Source organism: Scyliorhinus torazame, chromosome 2, assembly GCF_047496885.1.
Source record: "Scyliorhinus torazame isolate Kashiwa2021f chromosome 2, sScyTor2.1, whole genome shotgun sequence".
Lineage (NCBI taxonomy): Eukaryota > Metazoa > Chordata > Chondrichthyes > Carcharhiniformes > Scyliorhinidae > Scyliorhinus > Scyliorhinus torazame.
The window spans coordinates 218,941,612-218,965,491 of record NC_092708.1 but is presented as its reverse complement, the minus strand read 5'-3'; the positions used below and the strand labels follow the sequence as shown (position 1 = coordinate 218,965,491).

The following is a 23,880-nucleotide window of genomic DNA, read 5'->3' as shown; positions in this document are numbered from 1 at the left end:
AAAAACAGTTTCGAGTATAGAGAGAGAATGAATTGTTAGTGAGAATGGGGGAAAGATTTTGTGTTTTCTTTCTTTTTAAAAAAAATAAATTTAGAGTAGGCAATTCTTTTTTTTCAATTAAGGGGTAATTTAGCGTGGCTAAGTTACCTACCCTGCACATCTTTTTGGGTTCTGGGAATGAGACCCACGCAGACACAGGGAGAATGTGCAAACTCCACACGGAGAGTGACCCAGGACCGGGATCGAACCCAGGTCCTCGGCACCATCAGGCAGCAGTGCTAACCACTGCACTGCCCTGGTTTTGTGTTCTTTTTGGCATACTTACTGCTGCTACAGCCATCACTTATCCAGTCAGGGATTGACACTGTCGATGCCCCATCTTCCTGCAAGGCTGTCAGTGGTAGATCTACTTTTGCATCGCTTTGTACCTATGAAGAAAAACACAAACTATTAAGAATATATCTCTTCAATCTTAAAAACTATGACATTCTATTCATCCTAAATTAACAAGTTTTAAAAAACAATTTCAGATAATTACTGAAGCAGTGAGCAGCAGAAGAACCAGCATCACAACAGATACTTGACTCACAATGATACAAATCACTCTCAGAATCATAAACATACCAGCTCCTCACAACTGGACTGGTGCTGGAACCCCAAAATGTGGTGATTTTGTCTTATCTCATTTTCCTGCTCTACCCTGTAATACTTTAATATCTCTGCTCAGTTTCATTGCGAGGCACACTTCTGAACAAGCAAAGTACTAGATATGGAAGGGGGTAACAATAAATTTGAATCAAAATTCTAAGCTAATTTCCATTACTTTTCCAAGCTGACCAGGATGTGCTCAAAATAAATGCCCTACAAATGTACATATAGCAAAGGAACAAATTAAAAACAGAAGTTGAAATTAAGCCCAACAGCAGCAACCCAATGAAAACCAAGGTTTAATGAGGGAACTTAAAATGCTGACCAGCATCCTAAAAGAGTGCACCTGGAGTATAATGATGTGGCTGAATCAATCATCACATTCAGGTGGAAAAAACAGTGAATCAGAACACAGTTTTAAAACTGAATTTTGCTCTCTCTCACCTTCTCTGCATCAGAGGATTTTGAGAGGGAATGTGCATAATCAGATGTGGCTGGAGAATGCCCATGCAGTTTGTCTTTTGCAGAGTTGATGCTCTGGCCCTCTTCATCGGTGTCTTTCCCAAGTCCAAGTGATCTGCTATGCATTGTCTCCATGTCCGTGCTGTGCACACCACTGATTTCTGAAACCCTGCTCAAGTGCAGTCCATTCATCCATTCCAGACTTTCCTCATATTTTCTCATCATCTCTGGAGAACTCAACAAGCTTTCATTAATAGCATGATTGTAGACAAATGGCTGATGCCCATCTTGCTCAACAGTCTGCGAGATTTCCTTGTAACTAACTTGTGGTCCATCTGCTTCCAAAGTGGACAGTCGCAGCAGTTCATATCCTTGCCTACGACATTTTTCACTCAGGTTTTCAACTTCTTTTGCCCGATTTGCTAATTCCTCCTCTTGCTGCACTAAGGCTTCTCGCAGTTGGTTGACCTGCGCTTTCAGGTTACGGGTGTGGATCTCGAGGTCGGCAATGGTGTGGTCTTTTTCCTATAAAAAAAGGTGCACATGGGACCCAATTAGATTCAGCTATTTAGAGAATTAGGAAAAGTTTTTCAAGAATTCAAAACTGCTTAAAACAAACTAGCATCTTTGTACTAGACACTTGACATTTCTAATTAATCATCTAAATGTTCTCATAGTATACGCTTCAGGTGTATTTCATAGTAAATGTTACACTTAAACAAAAAACATTGATAGAAATTTGAAATACAAACAAAATGCCAAAATATATAGCATCTGTGAAAATTGGAAGTGATATTTTAGGTATAGCTCCTTGTTCAGAGTTCATCATTTTAAAATTTAGACTTAAGAGATGCAGTTATCAAGTGATGAAATATTCTGCCAGCAGTGCCCTGTGAAATTAGCTGCTTGTCCAAATTCAGCTGATAGATGGGCCAGTGAATGGAGCATGTACCTAACATTTATAAATTCAAAACAGAGAAACTGCTTACACGTCCTGATCAATGGCACACATAGGTAAGTCAGTTACAGAACTATACCAAAATTACACGTGGATAAAATTGTTAATTACCTACCTTTGCTTTATTCCCTGAATGTCATTTACCGTTTATAAACAATCCCCATCCATCTGATTTTTTTTTGGGGGGGGTCTTGGGAAATGAAAGCATACAATCTAAGACTTCCCACTTCATTTTTAAAAATCCATTCATGGGTCGTGGGCATCGCAGTCTGTGCCAGCATTTATTGCCCATCCCTAATTGCCCTTGAGGGGCAGTTGAGAGTCAACTATATTGCTGTAGGTCTGGAGTCACAAAGAGACCAGGCCAGGTAAGGATGGCAGATTTCCTTCCGTAAAGGACATTAGTAAACCAGATGGGTTTTTACGACAACCAACAATATTTTCATGGTCATCATTAGACTTTTAATTCCAGATTTTTATTAAATTCAAATTTCACTATCTGCAGTGGCGAGATTTGTACCAGAGATCCCAGAGTACTCTGGGCGTCTGGATTACTAGTCCAGTGACAAGATCAATTCCAGTTCCGCACTTTTTCATTTCACTTAGGATGCACGTTTCAACTTGAATTTGTCTTACAGAAAACTATGGCCAGAAATATTTTGGTAATGTACAATGCACTGTGCTTCTTTCACCTTCCAAGGTTGGACACGTAACAAGTGAACATTAGATTGCTAATGTAGTCCCTATCTTTAATGGAGACAAGATGGACCTGAAAATTTATCGGCCATGAGCTAGGCTTCAGCAATAGGGAAGATTCTAAAGGAAGTCATGAAGGAAGAAATCTATGATTACTTGGACATTATGACTTAAAAGTGGTGGACCCCCAAAAAGCTCTGGCATTAGTGGGAATACCTTTATGAGAAATAGATGAAAGGACATAGGCAAAACACTTATATAGATGGATTTCAATCTATTTGGAGACGGTGGTGTTTCACAGCATCAGTACTAGAACTGCAGCTCATCACGTTTTTTATTAACGTCTAAATATAGGATTTCGGGAACACAATCTTCAAACACAGAGATTTGTGCAAGGATCAATACTATAGACAAAGTTCAACTGTTTCTGGTGAATTTTGCTGCATGAGGATTGACTTGTACTTTTTCAAATTATTCATAATGTGTAATCACATATTATACCTTTGGCAGGGTGAATGTTCAACATTCATACACCCTTTAAGAAAAAGCACAAGAGAAGGGGGAGAGCAGGCATTCCAGTACATTGACCTCTAAAGGTTCATGAACAAAGTGATATAGGTGTGGCACGGTGGTTAGCATTGCTGCCTCATTAATAAATATATATATTTTTTTAAAAGCATTGCTGCCTCACAGCACTAGGGACCTGGGTTGTATTCTAGCCTTGGGTGATTGTGTGTAGTTTGCACTTCCTCCCGTGTCTGTGTGGGTTTCCTCCAGGGGCAATGGTTTCCTCCCACAGTTTAACAATGTGCAAGTTAGGTGGACAGGCCATGCTAAATTGTCCCTTAAGTGTCCAAAAGGTTACTGGGTTATGGGAATAGGGTGGGGGTCTGATCCTAGGTAGGGTGCTCTTTCTGAGGATTGGTGCTGAGTTGATGGGCCGAATGGCCTCCTTCGGCACTGTAGGGATTCTGATTCTATTCTATGATTTCAACGGGTACGCTGTTGGGATACATTCAATTATAAAAATATATTATAGAGCGCTATGATTAAGCATCTTCTTATTTGTGCTGTGACATAATTAGTTGTTGTTGTTACCTGTTTATACTCATTTTTAATTATCATTAGTTCGGATTCTTTTCCCTTACTATTTGATATTTAGCTAGCGGCTTCCCGTTTCTAAGTCCATACTGTATTTTTAATTTCGTTATTTTTATATATTAAAGAAGATTAATCTTCACAATGCGTTTAGATTACCTTTTTATGGTCAAGTTACAATTTGCACACTATTTTGGCCCTGTACAAGACAATTGTCAGACCTTAGTTGGAATACTGTGTCCAGTTTTGGTCTCCTCACATGGCAGGTTAAATTGAGAGTTTCAACGAGAAGCAGTAGAGCTTCAAGACAAATTCACAGTTAAAGTATTTTGGTTATCAAGATAGGCAATAATAGCTAGTACGCCACCATTTCGAGAAAGAGACTTAGGGAGTAGTCTGATTGAGGCTTCTAGATAGTCAGCAATTATCATCAATTCAAACTATAACTACTGAGTATGATGAATGCAGTATTTTTTTCTATAAATTGTATTATGTATATTTGTTGCAGTAAAGTTAGTTTAAGGTATCCAGACTGTGTGTCTGCTAAAGCTGCAATTAAGAGGTCATAAAAGTTGACTGGCATGATTAAATTTAACCATTCCTTGTTTACAGAAAGCTGCCTAATGCAACATTGTTACGATTGCTGGCGATTCCCTGGAGTGTAGATAATTTATGGAGACTGGTGTTTGTCTTAGTTAAGCAGATCAAGGAACATAGTGGGATACAGATGATATAATTCATGGGAGGAGCCAGGTCTGCAGCAAGCAGTTTTGGCAGTAGGTTTTTTAGTCTGACAAAGACAGAAGGATTTGCAAGCTGTTCCTGAAAGGTTCTCTCTTGATCTCTTTCTAAGTAGTCTTTCTTAGGAATCTCTACAACAGAGTACAGCAAGTAATCCTGTGTTTGCTAACTTTATTTTTAAGTGTCTTTGGATCTGTAATGGTCTTTGCTGAATTGGAAATAGAGAAGATATAAGTTAGTAGTTAAAGTGTTTCTCTGCTTTTTTAAAAAAGAAATGTTCAACTGTTAATTGCAGAGCTATTTTTCTGTGATGTTAATGGAAATAGAGAAGATATGTTACTGGTTGTGTTTCCCTGCTTTTTCTTTAAAGAAATGTTTAACTGTTAATTGCAGAGATATTTTTCTGTGATGTTAATGTGGCTAATGCTATGTTAATAATAGTTTGTTCTAATATAAAAGATCCCTATTTGTCAATGGAATCACTCCTGGAGCTAAGTATCCTTTCCTCACAGTTCTACAAAGTGAAAACTTTTAGGATTTCTCACCCGATTTGCTATTCGAAATTGGTGTCTGGTACACCAGGCCTACAACAAGACCTGGACAATATCCAGGCTTGGGCTGACAAGTTGCATTTACGTCAGCCAATGATCACCTCCTACAAGAGAGAACCTAATCACCGTCCCTTGACATTCAATGGCATTACTATTGCTGAATCCCCCACAATCAACATCCTGGGGATTACCAGTGATCAGAAACTGAACTGGACTAGCCATATTAATACTGTGGCTACCAGGGAAAGTCAAAGGCTAGGAATCCTACAGTGAGTAATTCACCTCCTGACCTCCCAAAGCTTGTCCACTATCTACACGGCACAAATCAAGAGTGTAATGGGGTACACTCCACTTGCTTGGATGAGTGAAACTCCAACCACAGGTCAAGACGTTCACCACCATCCAGGACAAAGCAGCCCCGCTTGATTGCTCCCCCTTCCACAAACATTCAAACCCTCCACCACCGACGAACAGTGGCAGCCGCGTGTACCATCTACAAAATGCACTGCAGTAACGCACCAAGGTTCCTCAGACAGCACCTTCCAAACCCACGACCACTACTATCTAGAAGGACAAGGGCAGCAGATACCTTGGAACCCCACCACCTGGAGGTTCCCCTCCAAGTCACTCACCACCCTGACATGGAAATATATCATTGCCGTTTCTTCACTGTCGCTGGGGCAGCAACCTGGAACTTCCTCCTTAACAGCACAGTGAGTGTACCTACATATCAAGGACTGCAGCACTTCAAGAAGGCCACCACCTTCTGAAGGGCAACTAGGGATGGGCAATAAATGCTGGCCTAACTAGCGACGCCCACATTCCTTAAATGGATTTTTAACAAATTATAACAAGAGTTCAATTATCAATTGGGTGGCTCACACCATAGATGTCAATTTCTTCAAGGCAAAGCTAGACTTGTTTCTGCCTGGGGCAGAAATGATCTCTTATAAAAGATGGGCACTGCAGGGAGTTATCAGAGTGACCTCCTGAACTAGCTTAGATGGCTGGTGTGATTGGAGAGGAATATCTTAGATTCTTCGTTCCCTCCGTCTCACAACCTGAAATTTTCTGTGCTTTTGAATTCTGTCCTTCACTTCACCCAGGATATCACATAATTTCTGGAGCATGTATACGTTATGTGCAAACACTGGATGAATATTGTCTTTTCCTGTCATTGTTTGTATGTTCATAAACTGGAGATGACGAATGTGATATAAAATAGTTACTTTAGAGATATTAGTTAATGTAATGTAGAAATAAGCCACTTTGATTCTGGCAGATAGAGACAAAGGGATTTGAGACCGCATGGGGAAAGCAGGAAGAGGTGTGTCTACGAGAGTGATGCTGCATTGATAGGGGCCAGAGAAAGGGATTGGAAGTGAGCCAATCGGAATAGATCAAACAGGTCAGGAGGGATATAGGCTGACCTATGGGCGTCGAGTATGTGAAACTTGATACCATTTGAATTGATTTGCAGAGATCCCTTTGTCTCTTTGTTCATTCGCTTTCTGGGATGTAGGAGACTGGATGTCTCTTATGTTTCTGTGAAATGAATCAAGCTTGCAAGCTGAATAAAATAACTTCTTTTTACGTGCGAATCCATCTCGACTTTTATTGAGGCCAGACTGACAGAGAAAGAAATTTGGGAATCAACAGAGACAGTCAAAACTAACAGGTGGTACATGTGTGCAAGTGAGTGAATAGAGCAGAATGAATAAAACTTTGAGATGTAATTAAAAAGAGGCAGTTTAGCCTCAGGAATTAAAATTTGCACATTTCCCCCCCAGACTTCTCAAAAACATATTGCTTTAAACAAAATTCGGCTGGATGAGCCCAATTTCCTTAACTATTACTTTTACCTGTTCTGCCTCCAGCAGTTTTTCAATCCGCTCTGTGCTGGAGTTCAGCTCCTCTTTAACCTTAGAAAGCTCAGCCTGCAGTCCCTTATGTTCTGCACTTAGCTGCGTGACGAGTATCTCCTTTTGTTGTAAGGTAGCGTCCATCTCTTTCAGTTTCTCCTGCGTCTGGAACTGAAACAGACAATTCCCATCAGACAGTCTGTGTGCAGAACAGCATTTTAGCTTCATTACATTCGATTGGATTTATTATCTTCATACAGATCAGTATCAATGGATCCTCACTAATTTAACGGGAACTCCATATTATTGAACTTTTAAGTAAAACTTCATGTCCCAAAACAGAAGGGCTGGACCACTGGGTGATGTGAAGCAAATATCTGCACCATAAGCCCAAGATCAAATATTTGATCACAGAGCTGAGTTAATGAGATGGTAACAGTCAACCAGAGTGCCCTGGGTTACAGGATGAGAGGCAGAGGAAGAGAAGAAATGACTAATGATTTTGTTCTTCTCTGCTACTTGAATGACGTGTGTGTGTGATACTTAGCAAAGACAGGAATAGGATCAGCTATGATACAGTGTAGCCAAATATCCTATTGATGCTTACGGTCTAGCTTACACAAAGGAGGAGGATTAAGGTCATCCTCAGCCTTGAAATGATCTCCAACACATAGCAGCAATTTGGGTTTTAGAAAAACTCATGATGAGAATCTATAAAAGTACGGTCTTGCCTAGAAAGTCACTCCATTAATCAAACAGCTACAAAGTCCAAAACAAACAAAACCAAAATGTCCAAGTGGCATTGGCCAAGGCACCGGAAATGACAACAGCACAACCAGCCATGTAGACCCTGAAAAGTCTTCCTTACTAATGTATGGAGGCTTGTACCAAAATTGGGAGAGCTGTTCCACAGACTAGCCAAGAAACAGTCTGACACTTCACAGATTCATACCCTGCAGATAACGTCCCAGACATCATTATTACCATTCCTTGATATGTCCTGTCCCACTGACTGGATGTACCCGCCCAGAAATGGGGCAGCACAGTGGTATACAGTCGGGAGGCAGTTGCCCTGGGAGTCATCAACATTGACTCTGGGCTCCTTGACGTCTCAAGACATCAGGTCAAACCAAGGAAAACTGGTGACCGAATACAGTACCTGCTCAGCTGATGAATTAGTGCGCCATGTTGAACATCACTTTGAGGAAACACAGAGTGGCAAGGGCACAGAATGTATTCTGGGTGAGGCACTTCAATGACCATCACCAAGAGCAGCTTGGCAGCACCACTACTGACTACACCGGCCAAGTCCTAAAATATATAGCTGCTAGACTGGTGTTGAGAGAACCAACAAGATGGAAAAGCCCACTTGACCTCATCCTTACCAACACACCTGTCGCAAATGCATATGTCCTTGACCGTACTAGTAGGAGTGACCACGACACACCCCTTGTGGAGGTAAAGTTATGTCTTCACATCATGTCGTGTAGCACCACCATCATGCTAAATGGGACAGATTTGAAACAGATCTAGCAACTCAAAACTGGGCATCCATGAGGAGTTGTGGGCCATCAGCAGCAGCAGAATTTTACTCAAACACAATCTGTAACCTCATGGCCCGGCATATCCCCCACTCTCCCATCTCATCAAAGCTAGGGGAATCAACCCTAGTCCAAAGAAAAGTTCAGGAGGGCATGCCAGGAGAAACACCAGGCATACCTAAAAATGAAGTGTCAATCTTGTGAAGCTAAAACGCTGGACAACATGGAAGTCCAACAGCAAAAGCATGTGATAGGAAGTGCTCAGCAATCCCACAACCAACAGATCAGATCTAAGATCTGCAGTATTTTCACATCCAGCAGTGAATGATGGTGACCAATTAAACAACTAACTGAAGGAAGAGGCTTCATAAATATCCCATTCACTCGATGTGATATCAAGAAGCGGCTGAAGGCACTGGATATTGCAAAGGCTATGGGTCCTGCCAATAGTCCGGTCACAGTAATGTAGACTTGTGCTCCAGAATTGTCGCACCCATAGCCAAGCTGTTCCAGTACAGCTACAACACTGGCATCCACACAGCAATGAAGAAAATTGCCCAGGTATGTCCTGGACACAAGAAACAGGACAAGTCCAACCCAGTCAATTACCACCCTATCAGTCTACTCTCCATCATCAGCAAAGTGATGAAAGGACTCATCATCAGTGCTGTGAAGCGGCACGATAGCACAATGGTTAGCACTGTTGTTTCACAGGGCCAAGGACCCGGGTTCGATTCTGGCTTGGGTCACTGTCTGTGTGGAGCCTGCACGTTATCCCAGTGTCTGCGTAGATTTCATCCGGGTGCTCCGGTTTCCTCCCACATGTCCCGAAAGATGTGTTTGTTAGGTGAATTGGACATTCTGAATTCTCCCTCAGTGTACCTGAACGTGTGCTGGAGTGTGGCAACTAGGGATTTTCACAGTAACTTCTTGCAGTGTTAATGTAAGCCTACTTGTGACACTAATAAAGATTATTAAACCTGCTCACGGATGCGCAGTTTTAATTCTGCCAGGGTCACACAGCTCCAGATCTCATTACAGCCTTGGTTCAAGCATGAACAAAAGAGCTGAATGCCAGAGGTGAGGTGAGAGTGACTGCCCTTGACATTAAGGCAGCATTTGACCGAGTATGGCATCAAGGAGTCCAGCTAAACTGAAGTCAATGGGAATCAGGGGGAAAACTGTCCGCTGATTGGAGTCATGCCTGGCACAAAGGACGATGGGTGTGATGGTTGGAGGTCAATCATCTCTGCTCCAGGGTATCACTGCAGGAGTTCCTCTGGGTAGTGTCCTAGGCCCAACCACCTTCAGCTTCTTCATCAATGACCTCCCTTCCATCATAATGTCGGAAGTCAGGATGCTCGCAGATGACTGCACAATGTTCAACACCAATTGCGACTCCTCAGATAATGAAGCAGTCCATGTCCAAGTGCAGCAAGACCTGGACAATATCAGGCTTGGGCTGACAAGTGGCAAGTTACATTCACGTCACACAAATGCCAGGCAATGACCATCCCCTACAAGAGAGGGTCTAACCATCACCCCTTGACATTCAATGACATTACCATCGCTGAATCTCCCACAATCAACACCCCGGGGGTTACCATGGATCAGAAACTGAACTGGACTAGCCACATTAATACGGTGGCTGCCAGGGCAGGTCAAAGACTAGGAAGCCTACGGTGAGTAACTCACCTCATGACCCCCCCCAAAGCCTGTCAATCATCTACAACGCACAAGTCAGGAGTGTAATGGAATACTCTTCACATGCCTGGATGAATGCAGCTCCAACCACACTCAATAAGGTAGACACCATCCAGGATGGAGCAGCCGCTTGATTGCTCCCGTTCCCACAAACATTCAAACCCTCCACCACCGATGAACAGTGGCAGACGTATGTACCATCTACAATATGCACTGTAGTAACTCGCTTACTAACGTCCGTAGACACCGGCTTCCAAATCCACGGCTACTACCATGTAGAAGGACAAGAGCAGCAGATACCTGGGAACCCCACCTCCAAGGTTCTCCTCCAAGTCACTCAACACCCTGAATTGGAAATGTATCGCTGTTCCTTCACTGTTGCTGGGTCAATATCCTGGAACTCCCTCCCTAACAGCACGGTGGGTGTATCTATACCTCAGAGACTGCAGGGAAGACAACTCACCACCACTTTCTGAAGGGCAACTAGGGGCAACTAAATGGGCGATAAATGCTGGCCAAACCAGTGATGCCCACATTCCGCAAATGAATAAAAAATCCCCAATGATGGGAGCCCAGCACATCAGTGCAAAAGACAAGTCTGAAGCACGCAACCATTTTCAGCCAGAAATGCTAAGTGGATGATCCATTTTAGACTGTTTGCGAGGCCCCCAGCATCAGAGATGTCTGTCTTCAACCATTTTGATTCACTCCAAATGATATTAGGAAACGACTGAAGGCACTGGATACTGCAAAGGCTATGGGCTCTGATAACATTCTGGCAATAGTACTGAAGATTTGTGCTCCAGAACGACCTTTGTCCTGAGCCAACCTGTTCCAGTACGACTCCAGCATTGGCATCTACCTGGCAAATGTGTAAAATATCTACTCTCATGTAGCCACCTGAGTTGGCCACTTCCCGACTTAAAATGGAGAACCGCAAAGGCTGAAGGGAAATTCAGCCAGCACAGGCAAAGACTAGCAAATCATGTATATTGGAAGCTGCAAAACAACCAGACAGCACTGAAACCAGCAGCCATCTGCACAGTAATGTAGCAGCCATCTACATAGTAATGTACGATTCCCAGGCACAATGGCAACAGTTAAGGTAAATAAAGCCAAGCCAGACTCCTCGGCGCCAGCAGGAGCCAAGACAAAGGAAGGCCAACGAACATTTAGGGACCGCCTAGCGATCAGGGAACCGCTCCAGCATTGGAGAAATCGATCCAAGTGATTGGAAAGTAGTCCAATCACTTGGAACCAGGTACGGGGTCCGCCCCCAAGGGCGGGAAGCCCCTGGGGGCTATAAAGTAAAGCCCCCAAGTTCAAATCGTTCTTCTTTGGCAGGGTCACTCAGCAACTTGAACCAACCCTTGACAGTGACCTGTCTTGTCCACCATCGACAAGGCAGAAGTCAGGATTGTGATGGAATCTTCTCCACTTGTCCAGATGAGTGCAGCCCCAACAATACTGAAGAGGTTCAGCACCATCCAAGTCAAAGCAGCCCACTTGATTTGTACCCTATCCACCACATTCACTTCTCCACCACCGACGCACAGTGGCAGCAGTGCGTACAAACTACAAGTTGCACTGCAGCATCTCACCAAGGTGACCCCATGTTTGGATGCATCGTGGCACAGTGGTTAGCATTGATGCCTCACAGCACCAGAGACCCGGGTTCAATTCATGCCTTGGGTGACTATCTGTGAGGAGTTTGTACTTTTTCCCCCCGTGTCTGCGTGGGTTTCTGCCGGATTCTCTGGTTTCCTCCCACAGTCCGAAGATGTGCAGGTTAGATGGATTGGCCACGCTAAATTGCCCCTTAGTGTCCAAAGATGCGTCGGTTAGGTTAAGGAGTTATGACTTCCGGTTGCGGCTATGCAGAGCTATGTCGCAAGTTCGGCAGCTCCCGCTTGGAACGGACTTTTGGGCTCTTTTCAGGGCCCCCAACGGAATATTTTCGACATTTCCCAGGGTGGGAAGACGACTGTAACATTCCCCCGACAGTGTATGGCTTGGACCAGGAGCGGGGCGACTAAAAAAGTGGTGGTGAACCCAAAGAAAGTGCGAGGGAAGAAGAGCAAGATGGCGGCGGGCGGGGACCAGGCAGCGTGGATGCAGTGGGCGCAGGAGCAGCAGGAGGGTATCCAGCGCTGCTTCAGGGAGATCAAAGCGGACCTGCTAGAGCCGATGAAGGCTTCTATCGTTAAGCTGCTGGAGACACAGACGGCCCAGGGGGTGGCGATCCGCGAGGTCCGACAAAAGATCTCCGATAATGAGGACGAGATCTTGTGCCTGGCGGTAAAGGTGGAGGCGCACAAGGCGCTCCCCAAGAAATAGCAGGAACGGTTCGAGATGGAGAATCGGTTGAGGCGGAAGAATCTGCGGATCCTGGGCCTCCCGGAGGGGCTGGACGTGGGGGCCTATGTGGTCACCATGTTAAATTCGCTGATGGGGGCGGGATCCTTCCAGGGGCCCCTGGAGCTGGAAGGGGCCCATAGAGTGTTGGCGAGGAGGCCCAAGGCTAACGAGCCGCCGTGGGCGGTGCTGGTGCAGTTTCATCGGTTCGCTGATCGGGAGTGCGTGCTCAGGTGGGCCAAGAAAGAGAGGAGCAGCAGGTGGGAGAACGCGGAGGTTCGAATATACCAGGACTGGAGTGCGGAGGTGGCGAAGAAGAGGGCCGGGTACAATCGGGCGAAGGCGGTGCTGCACAGGAAGAGGGTGAAGTTTGGCATGCTGCAGCCGGCGTGACTGTGGGTCACCTACAAGGACCGGCACCATTATTTTGAGTCTCCGGAGGAGGCGTGGGCCTTTGTTCAGGCCGAGAAGCTGGACACAAACTGAGGGTCGGGATGGGTGGTCGAGGATTGCTGTTGGGGTGTTACATTTTGAGAGGGGATTCTTTGCTCTTGTTTCTTTTTGGTTCAGTGTGGGTGGTTAGGGTGGGTTGGGCACTGTTTTGGTTGGGTCTGTCAGGTGGGCTCTTGGAGGGGGGTAAGTAAATGGAGTAGGGGTGGATGGCCGGCAGGGGAGATGGGGCCCCGCGGGGGAGGGGAGGCCTGAGTCGGGGGTGAGGGGACTGGGCCTGTAAAAGGAGCTGCGTCAGAGGTGGCGGGGACAGGCAGGTGGAAAGCGCGGGCTATTTCCCGCGCTGAAGGCCGGAGGGGGCAGGGAAGCGAGGGTTGTTTCCCGCGCTTGGGATGGAAGGGGGAGGTGGAGAGCCTGCTGATGGGTAATGGAGGGCAGGGGATGTCCCACAATTGGAGGTGTCAAAGGAGAGGCGGGAGTGGCTGGGGTCAGCAGGATTCAGCTGACTTGCGGGAGTGCAATGGGGGGAGCAAGGCAGCTAGGAGGGGTCCTAGCTGGGGGTGGGGGGGGTACCGGGTTGCTGCTGCTATGGTCAAGGGGGAGCTGAAGCGAGTAGAGGGGGTTGGAACGGGGGTCTGCCGCCGTGGGGAACGGGCCTGGCGTGGGGTGCGGGCGTGTGGCTGGCCGAGGAGGGGTTATGGCTAGTCGGCGAGAGAGGGGGGCGGGTAGCCCCCCGATCCGGCTGATCGCCTGGAATGTAATGGGACTGAACGGGCCGGTCAAGTGGGCCCGGGTGTTCGCGCATCTGAAGGGGCTGAAGGCGGATGTGGTCATGCTCCAGGAGACACACCTGAAGGTGGCAAACCAGGTAAGATTGAGGAAGGGGTGGGTAGGTCAGGTGTTTCATTCGGGGCTGGATGCCAAAAATTGGGGGTGGCGATCTTGCTGGGAAAGAGGGTGTCGTTCAAGGCGTCGAGCATTGTGACAGACAATGGCGGCAGGTATGTAATGGTAAGTGGTAAGCTGCAAGGGGAGAGGGTGGTGCTGGTCAACGTGTACGCCCCGAACTGGGACAATGCGGGTTTTATACGGCGCATGTTGGGTCGGATCCCGGACTTGGAAGTGGGGGGCCTGATAATGGGGGGGGGGGGACTTTAACATGGTGTTGGATCCGGCACTGGACCGCTCCAGGTCTAGGACGGGTAGGAAGCTGGCGGCGGCTAAAGTGCTGAGGGGGTTTATGGACCAGATGGGAGGGGTGGACCCTTGCAAGGCTGGGGGCTAGGGAATTTTCATTCTTCTCGCATGTTCAGAAGGCCTATTCCCGGATCGACTTTTTTATTCTGAGCAGGGCGCTGATAACGAGAGTAGAGGATACAGAGTACTCGGTGATAGCCATTTCGGATCACGCCCCCCATTGGGTAGACCTAGAGCTGGGGGAGGAGAGGGACCAGCGCCCGCTGTGACGCTTGGAGGTGGGGCTATTGGCGGACGAGGAGATGAGTGAGCGGGTCCGTGTGGGGATGGTCTGGGAGGCGCTGAAGGCGGTGGTTAGGGGAGAGCTGATCTCCATTAGGGCCCACAAGGAGAGGAGAGAGCAGAGGGAGAGGGAGAGGCTGGTGGGGGAGATGGTGAGGGTAGACAGGAGGTATGCGGAGGTGCCTGTGGAGAATTCGACCTGTTGACCACCTGGAAGGGTGTGGCGCAGTGGAGGAAGGCCCAGGGGGCGATTTATGAATATGGGGAAAAGGCAAGTCGGATAACTTTATTTGAAGCCTACTTGTGACAATAAGCGATTTTCATTTCATTTTCATGCTGGCGCATCAGCTTCGGAAGCGGGACGCAGCTAGGGAGATCGGGGGAGTTAAGGATATGGGAGGGAGTGTGGTGCGGAGTGGGGTTGGCATCAATGGGGTCTTCAGGGACTTTTATGAGGAACTGAATCGGTCCGAGCCCACACTGGAGGAGGGAGGGATGGGCCGCTTTCTGGACCAATTGAGGTTCCCGAAGTTGGAGGAGGGACTGGCAGCGGGATTGGGGGCCCCGATTGGGCTGGAGGAGCGGGCCAGGGGGATAGGCAGCATGCAAGCGGGGAAGGCACCGGGGCCACACGGTTTCCCGGTCGAATTTGACAAAAAAATCTGTGATCCGTTAGGCCCGTTGCTGGTTAGGACCTTCAATGAGGCAAGGGAGGGGGGGGAACTTTGCCCCCGACGATGTCCCGGGCACTGATCTCCTTGATCCTGAAGCGGGACAAGGATCCCCTGCAGTGTGGGTCTTACAGGCCGATTTTGTTGTTAAACGTAGATGCCAAGGTGCTGGCGAAGGTCTTAGCCACGAGAATTGAGGATTATGTGCCGCAGGTCATCCAAGAAGACCAGACGGGGTTCGTGAAGGGGAGGCAGTTGAACGCGAATGTGCGGAGGCTTCTGAACGTTATCATGATGCCGGCGAGGGAGGGGGAGGGGGAGATAGTGGTGGCGATGGACGCTGAGAAGGCCTTCGATAGGGTAGAGTGGGGGTACTCGTGGGGGGTGCTGAAGAGGTTCGGGTTTGGGGAGGGGTTCGTCAGGTGTGTTAGGCTGTCGTACGAGGTCTCGATGGTGAGTGTGGCCACGAACAAGAGGAGGTCTGAGTACTTTCGGTTGCATCGAGGGACGAGGCAGGGGTGTCCCCTGTCCCCCCTCCTCTTCGCACTGGCGATTGAACCCCTGGCTATGACACTGAGGGAGTCGAAGAACTGGAGGGGGTTGGTGCAAGGTGGGGGGGAGCATAGGGTTTCGCTCTATGCGGACAACTTGCTGCTATATGTGGCGGACCCGGTGGGGGGGAAGGCCGGAGGTAATGAGGATCCTCAGGGAGTTCGGGGATTTCTCGGGGTACAAGCTCGACATGGGGAAGAACGAGTTGTTCGTGGTTCACCCAGGGGACCAGGAGAGGGGGATTGGCGAGCTCCCACTAAAAAGGGCGGAGAGGAGCTTCGGGTATTTGGGGGTCCAGGTGGCCAGGAGCTGGGGGGGCCCTGCATAGACTTAATTTCACGAGGCTAGTGGAGCAAATAGAGGAGGAGTTTAAGAGGTGGGACGCGTTGCCGCTGTCCCTGGTGGGTAGGGTGCAGTCACTTAAGATGACGGTGCTCCCAAGGTTTTGGTCCTGTTCCAGTGCCTCCACATTCTTATCCCGAAGGCCTTCTTTAGGCGGGTCAACAGGAGCATAATGGGGTTTGTGTGGGCGCGAGGGGCTCCGAGGGTGAGAAGGGTTTTCCTGGAGCGGAGTAGGGATTGGGGGGGGGGGGGGGGGGGGGCTGGCACTGCCCAACCTCTGTTGGCCGCCAATGTGGCGATGGTGTGCAAGTGGGTGATGGAGGGGAGGGGGCTGCATGGAAGAGGCTGGAGACAGCGTCTTTTGAGGGTACGAGTCTGGAGGCGCTGGCACCACTGCCGCTCTCTCCAATGAGGGATACCATGAGCCCGGTGGTGGCGGCTACCCTCACAATCTGGGGGCAGTGGAGGTGGCACAGGGAGGAAGTGGGGGCCTCGGTGTGGACCCCAATACGGGGGAACCACCGGTTTGTCCCAGGGAGAATAGATGGAGGGTTTTCGGGGTGGCACAGGGCAGGGATAAGAAGGTTGGGGGACCTGTTTGTGGATGGGAAGTTCGCGAGCCTGGGTGAGCTGGAGGAGAAGTATGGACTCCCCCCGGCGAACACCTTTAGGTATCTACAGGTAAGGGCGTTTGCCAGGCGGCAAGTGGTGGAATCCCCGCTGCTGCTGCCGCGCACGGTACAGGACAGGGTGCTCTCGGGGGGGATTGGAGAGGGGAAGATCTTGGCAACTTACCAGGTGATGGAGGAGGAGGCCTCGGTGGTGGAGTTGAAAGGTAAGTGGGAGGAGGAGTTGGGGGAGGAGATCGAGGAGGGGACGTGGGCAGATGCCCTTGGGAGGGTGAACTCTTCCTCTTCGTGCGCGAGGCTCAGCCTCATACAGTTTAAGGTGCTGCACAGGGCACACATGACCGGGACAAGGATGAGCCGTTTTTTGGGGGGTGAGGACAGGTGTGTTAGGTGCTCAGGGAGCCTGGCAAACCACACCCATATGTTCTGGGCGTGCCCAGCGCTGGAGGAGTTTTGGAAGGGGGTAGCAAGGACGGTGTTGAGGGTGGTAGGATCCAGGGTCGAACCGGGCTGGGGGCAGGAGGCGAAAGAGTCCGGTATTCTGGCCTTTCCGTCCCTGGTAGCCCGGCGAAGGATTCTTCTTCAGTGGAAGGATGCGAGGCCCACAAGCATGGAATCCTATGGCGGGGTTTATTAAATTGGAGTGGGTGAAATTTGCCTTAAGGGGATCGGTGCAAGGGTTTTCCAGGCGGTGGCAACCGTTCTTGGACTTCCTGGCGGGTTCTATTTTATTTTTGTTTGTCTACACTGGGGGATCTGAGGGAGTGTATATATTTGCTATGTGTTAATTCGGGGTGTTAACTTATTATTTATGCATAGGAGGAGGGGGGCATGTGGGTGTTTTATTTTGTTTTGTATTTAATTCTATTGGGTTCCTTTTTCATTTTGTTGTTGATATTTTGTGAAAACTTCAATAAAAATTATTTTTTTAAAAAAGGAGTTATTTGGATAGGATGAGGAAGTGGACTTGAGTGGAGTGCTCTTTAGTAGATCAGTGCAGAATCGATGGACCAAATGGCCTCCTTCTGCACTGTAGGAATTCTATGATGACCCCTATCACCTCGGCCAACAGCAGCAGGTGCAGAGGAAAACACCACCTGCAAGATTCCCTCCAAGTCACACATTATCCTGACTTGGAACGACATCATTGTTCCTTCACTGTCATTGGGTCAAAATTCTTGAACTTCCTTCCCAATAGATAGGGTGTTCCTGTCGTACGCGGACTTCAACGGTTCAAGGCAACAGCACACCACCACCTTCTTTTTTTTAAATTTAGAGAACCCAATTTTTGTTTTTCCCCAATTAAGTGGCAATTTAGCACGGCCAATCAACCTAATCTGCACATCTTTGGGATGGGGGGGATGAAACCCACGCAGACATGGGGAGAATGTGCAAACTCCACACGGACAGTGACCCAGGGCTGAGATTCGAACTCTGGTCCTCAGTGCCGTAGCCCCAGTGCTAACCACTGCGCTACGTGCCGCCCCACCACCACCTTCTGAAAGGCAATTAGGGATGAGCAATATATGCTGGCCCACCCAGCAACACCCACTTCCCATGAATGAATAAGAAAAAGAAAGACAATGGCAATGGTACCTACTCCCCACAATTATCTTAGCCCAGTACCTGTGCCACTGGGTGAATTAATTTTGTTCTGAAATTAACCACTTATTACTCGTCCATCCACCCAAAGATTGTACCTTTATTCAGTTTAGTGATGAATGGATGAAAATGTGGTCTTTGGAAGAAGCACATCACTTTAACAAGGATTACCTTGAACATTTAACTGCACTCAGCACAAAATCTGAAGCCCTCAACATCCCACTCTCCAAAGAAAGTACAGGAAAAAGAAATAAGATCATGCTAACTATCCACTGTAAAAGAGTACATGCCAAATACAAATGTTTGTTCATTAATCCCAAGAGAAGTGAATACATATTGACTTACCAATATTTCATCTTGCAACTTTAATTCTGTAGCAGCCAGGACAGTGTCAACTGCTTCCTTTTCTTTCTCAAGTTGTTTCACATTGTCTTTGAGGTCATTATTCATTACCTCCCACTTGGCCAGCTCACCCTGCAATCTCTCAAGTTCTTCTTGGCTATTTGCATCCTTCTGTTTTAAGGTCTGAAGCACACCATTACGCTCTAGAATGTCGGAGCGCAAGGTCTGTATTTCGTCGCAACCTTTTTGGAATTGAGCGGTCTTGTCTAACAGTTCTTGTTCAAGCTCTGCTATTCTTGTTGGTAACCATCCCATTTCTTCTAACTCCACCTGCCTTTGTTTCTCAATCATTTGTAACAGCATGTCTTTTTCAGTCTGGGCATCTTCTAATTCTTGGACGCGTGATGAGAGAAGTGCTACATCAGCATCCCGTTGAGATATGTGAGTCCGCAGCAAACTGTTGTCCTCTTGAAGAGTGTTGTGCTGCTGGCGAAGGGATACCAATTCCTTCAGCTGCTGCTGATAAACTTCCTGCAGGTTTTGAAGGTTAGTTTGCAAAGCATCGACCTTTTCTTGGAACTGTGCCTCTTTTTTATCCAAGAGTTGAAGAGAATCTTGTTTAGATACCATCATCATTGTCTGATCCTGAAGCCCTGTTGAACGGATATGATTAGCTTCTTTGTAGTCTCCAGCAGCCCTGTTGTCTACTTCAATACATGCCAGCTCCTGCTGCAGATTGTCATTTAGCCCCCGAGAAAGTGCTGCATTTTGTCTGGACTCTTTTTCCAAACCTAACATTTCAAGGTCTTCCTGAGAATCACTGACTTCATGTCGATTTGGACCCAACAAAGATAGTTCTTGCTGCAATTTCTCTATAACCTCAATGAGATGCTCAATTTCTTCCTCTTTTGCCTGACGCAACCTATCTTGGTCAACTCTAAGTTGTTCTATCCGTGCTTTCAGGTCTTCAATTTCGCTGTTCTTCTCTTCAAAAATCTGAAATAAAAATATTAACAAGACCTCAAAATTTGCTCAACACTAGTAAATCAACATTGTAAATTTTCACTCTTTAATTGCATTATGATGCAAATTGCACTGGCAATGATTCCTTGAACACATCAGTTAATAGATTGTCTAAAAGATTGATTAACTCTTACCAACTTTTACAGATGCACCAGAGAAAGCATCCTATCTGGCTGCATCACAGCCTCGTATGGTAACTGCTCGGCCCAAGACCGCAAGAAACCTCAGAGAGTCGTGAACACAGTCCAGTCCATCACACAAACCTGTCTGCCATCAATTGACACCATCTATATCTCCCGCTGCCTGGGGAAAGCGGGCAGCATAACCAAAGATCCGTCCCACCCAGCTTACTCACTCTTCCAACTTCTTCCATCGGGCAGGAGATACAAAAGTCTGAGAACACGCACAGACTCAGAAACAGCTTCTTCCCCACTGTTACCAGACTCCTAAACGACCCTCTTATGGACTCACCTCATTAACACTTCACCCCTGTATGCTTCACTCGATGCCGGTGTTACATTGTGTACCTTGTGTTGCCCTATTATGTATTTTATTTTATTTCCTTTTCTTTTCATGTACTTAATGATTTGTTGAGGTGCTCGTAGAAAAATACTTTTCACTGTACCTCGGTACACGTGGCAAAAAACAAAAAATCCAAATCTAGATCCATCTTTTTTTCTTTTACTTGTTCCATTACCTCTCCCTTTTGCCTGCACCAACATTCCTTTTGTCATTTAAGCACCCCCGCCCTCCACCCAACCTCAGACCTTCCCTTTTGTTTGTTCTTTCCCGAGAACCTTCTTTCTGTCTTGGTACTTATTTATAAACTTGCTTCATCTCCAACCTTCTTCCAGTTCTGCTGATACGTCACCCACCTGAAGAATTCTGCGTTTATCACTATAAACGCTGTCTGTCCTGTTTAGTATTTCCAACATTTTCGGTTTGTAATTATAATAGGGTGCTTGTTTCTGTGTTACGTATAGACTTGCAGTTGTTATCAAAATAACTAACTAATCAAAACATTAATGAACGAGAAGTACATTTCCAACATTACAACTCAAAACAAAACATTCAATTTGGTGAAAAGCATTTAGGGATATCCTCTCTATGAAATGTGCTGTACAAATCTAAGTTTTGCTTCCAGGGAGAATATAGTTCATTAAAAGTTATGATCAATGTTGGGAAGATTGACGGGTTCTGCACAAAATGGTTTTAACTTTGAGATCCACAGAGTAATTTACTCAAAATATTTTGCATTAGCATTATGCTTCATAAAGTTAATTTATAAATTTTTTTATTGCAGTTTTTTATTTTAAACACTGTACAATAGACAAGGGTATGTGGATCTGGTACAATATCCAAGCACTTTCCATTGGCATTGGCCCAACACTTCCTCTCCCCCCACTTTTTGTTGTTTTAGGATGCTTTATTAGATCACATATTTTAGGGTAGATGATTGTCCTCCGTTTACATATGTGCAGCTCTTACACCCCTTTTCCTTCCCCTCATGTCAATTGCTTCCCCCTCCCCCAGTCCCGCCTTCGGTGTTTCTTTGGGGTTCTGTTCTTTGTAGCCTTGCTCTAGGTCCCCTACTATCTATTCTGGCCGTTCTCCAGCTATCCCCTCCTCTCTCCCTGCACCCCCCCCCCCCCCCCCCCCCCACACACTCTGCTTCCTGCTCTCTTGTTGGCTTCCGTGTGCCCCCCATTCCCTCGCTCTACTGGCTGTTGGCTTCGAACAGGTCCTGGAACAAATTGGTGAATGGCCATGTTTTGTGGAAGCCCTCCTCTGGCCTTCGGATGGCGAATTTGATTATCTCCTTGAAGAAACTCCGACAGGTCTGCCAGCCAGTCTGCAGATGTGGGTGGTACTGCTGATCGCCAGGATTCTTCGGTGAGCATTTGAGGAAGCAAAGGCAAGGCCTTAGCCCCCATAAATAGTTTTGGCTGGTCTGATATCCCGAAGATTGCCACTCTTGGGCACTGCTCCACCCTCACCAGGACATTGCCTCAAAGAAAGCTGTCCAGAACCTGCCAAATCTGGGGCATGCCCAGAACATGTGGGTGTGGTTGGCCAGGCCTCCCTCGCACTGTTACATTTACCCTCCACCTCTGGGGTTCGGGTCCTTGTCAGTTGTGCTTTGTGCACACTTTCAGTTGCATGAGGCTTAACCTTGTGCAAGTGGAGGTGGAGTTGGCCCTGCCCAGTGCTTCGCTCCCGAGTACCCAACCTATTTCCTTCTTCAGTTCTTCTTCCCATTTTTCCTCGTGTTTCGTCAAGTGGGGAGTGAGCCCTTTCTAACAGTTGCCTGTACCGGTCCCTCCAGACAGACAGACAAACATCCTTATGGATGAAGATCAGTATGGATCTGAACAGGAAGGATGTCGAGCAGTATGGATCTGAACAGGAACAGAAACCTGGGCAGCACGTTCATCTTAGTTGTCTGCACCCTCGCTGCTAGGGAGAGATGTAGTGTGTACCATCTCCTTAGGTTCTTTTTTTACTTCCTCCGCCAGACTGGTCACATTCCACTTGTGAAACGGTGTCCAGTTGTGGGCAATCTGGATCCCCAGACAGTGGAATGTGTTTTGGGCTAGTTTGTGCTTGATAAAAATTATTAACCGAGTAGTCCAACATAGTTTTCATGTTCAGTTCCATAACAGTGTTACCTTGTTGTCTAATGTGTTTTCCAATTCCTGTTGTAGTTTGAAAATTTGCTCCTTTAGTTCATCGATTTCCTGGTTCTTCTCCTGCAGCAAAGCCTGAGGCAGCTGCAATCCTGGCACTCTGTCGCTATCTGCATCCATACCCAAACGCAGATGTAGACTGGCTACATTCTCCTGAAAAATAGAATGGTTGGGGGAATGGGAAAAATATATTAAGTATACAAATTAGCATAAGCTTTTGTCAGTGTTAAATAATAGTACTAGAGAATTATATTGGGGCTTTTCACAGTAACTTCATACTTGTGACAATAAAAGGTTGTTATTCTTATTATATGGAAGTCATAGACAGATGGTTCAGTTCCCCTTATCCAGTGGGTCTTTCACAAGTATATTTAATCTATATCCATACAATGATTCCAATAACTCGAGGATCAATGCCACATCAATGCCAATGAATTCACCTTCACTCGGATGTTCTCCTCGTGGAGCTTATTGATTGTCATTGCTGACTGCTTTGTCTGGATCTCCAGCTGCATATTCAGCTGAAGTATCTCATCATTTCTATTCATTAGATCCTCCCGAAATTGATCGAGTTGTTCCTCAAGGCTTTGGATCTGGAAAATAAATTCCACAACGGGCCCATTTACAAACCAATTGAGCTTCCATGTTTACCTGAACCAGAGTACATTATTTTAAATTCTTCATACAATGTATTAATTCTATTTTTCTCCTGAAGAAAGAATTTTATACACCACCTGGAGCCTGTCACAAATGAAGGAAAGCAAGAACTGACAATCATATAGTACCTTTCACCTCCAGAGGGCCGAATGGTGTAACACCGAACGGATTACTTGATGATGTAACCAGTGTGTTTGTTGGCTATCATGTGACGTGCCAAGTGGGGAATTGGGGTTTTGGAGGGGAGCTGGGATGGGGAAGCAACTGCGTCTACTGAACCTTAAGGGGACTGGGGAGAAGTTAAAAGACGGCTTCTGATGGACTGACACCCGTCCCCCTACTCTCTACCCAAGGCCTAAAGACAATTATATTTGGGATTACCCCATACCAGAGAAATTGTATAAAAGTTATGGTGCAGAAAGAGGTCATTCACCCATCGTATCCAACCAAAAAAAGAGAAAAACAAAATTAGCCGCTCATTTCAATCCGACTTTCCAGCACCTGGTCCATAGCCTTGCAGGTTACAGCACTTTAGATACAGATCCAGGTCCCTTTTAAAGGAGTTGAGTGTTTCAGACTCAACCACCAATTCTGGCAGGGAATTTCAGACACCCACACTCTGGGTGAAAATGTTGTTCCTCATGTCCCCTCTAATCCTTCTACCGTAGATCTATACTCCTGGTAATTGACCCCTCAGCTTGGGGAAACAAGTCATTTCTTTTCTATGCCCCTCATAATTTTTTAAACTTCAATTAGGTCACCCCCTTAGTCTCCTCTCTTCTTTTTTTAAAAATATAAATTTAGAGTAGCCAATTATTTATTTTTTCCAA

General features: G+C 46.7%; 1 protein-coding gene across 1 annotated transcript in view; it reads right to left on the bottom strand.

Moving 5' to 3' along the window:
* LOC140395958 (pericentrin-like) overlaps window positions 1-23,880 on the bottom strand; it is a 401,239-nt gene that overhangs the window by 105,396 nt on the left and 271,963 nt on the right. The window contains 6 exon segments of the mRNA XM_072483987.1: window positions 326-428; window positions 1,093-1,635; window positions 7,017-7,187; window positions 18,687-19,679; window positions 22,376-22,546; window positions 22,834-22,986. Coding sequence (XP_072340088.1) covers window positions 326-428; window positions 1,093-1,635; window positions 7,017-7,187; window positions 18,687-19,679; window positions 22,376-22,546; window positions 22,834-22,986 — 2,134 coding nt within the window.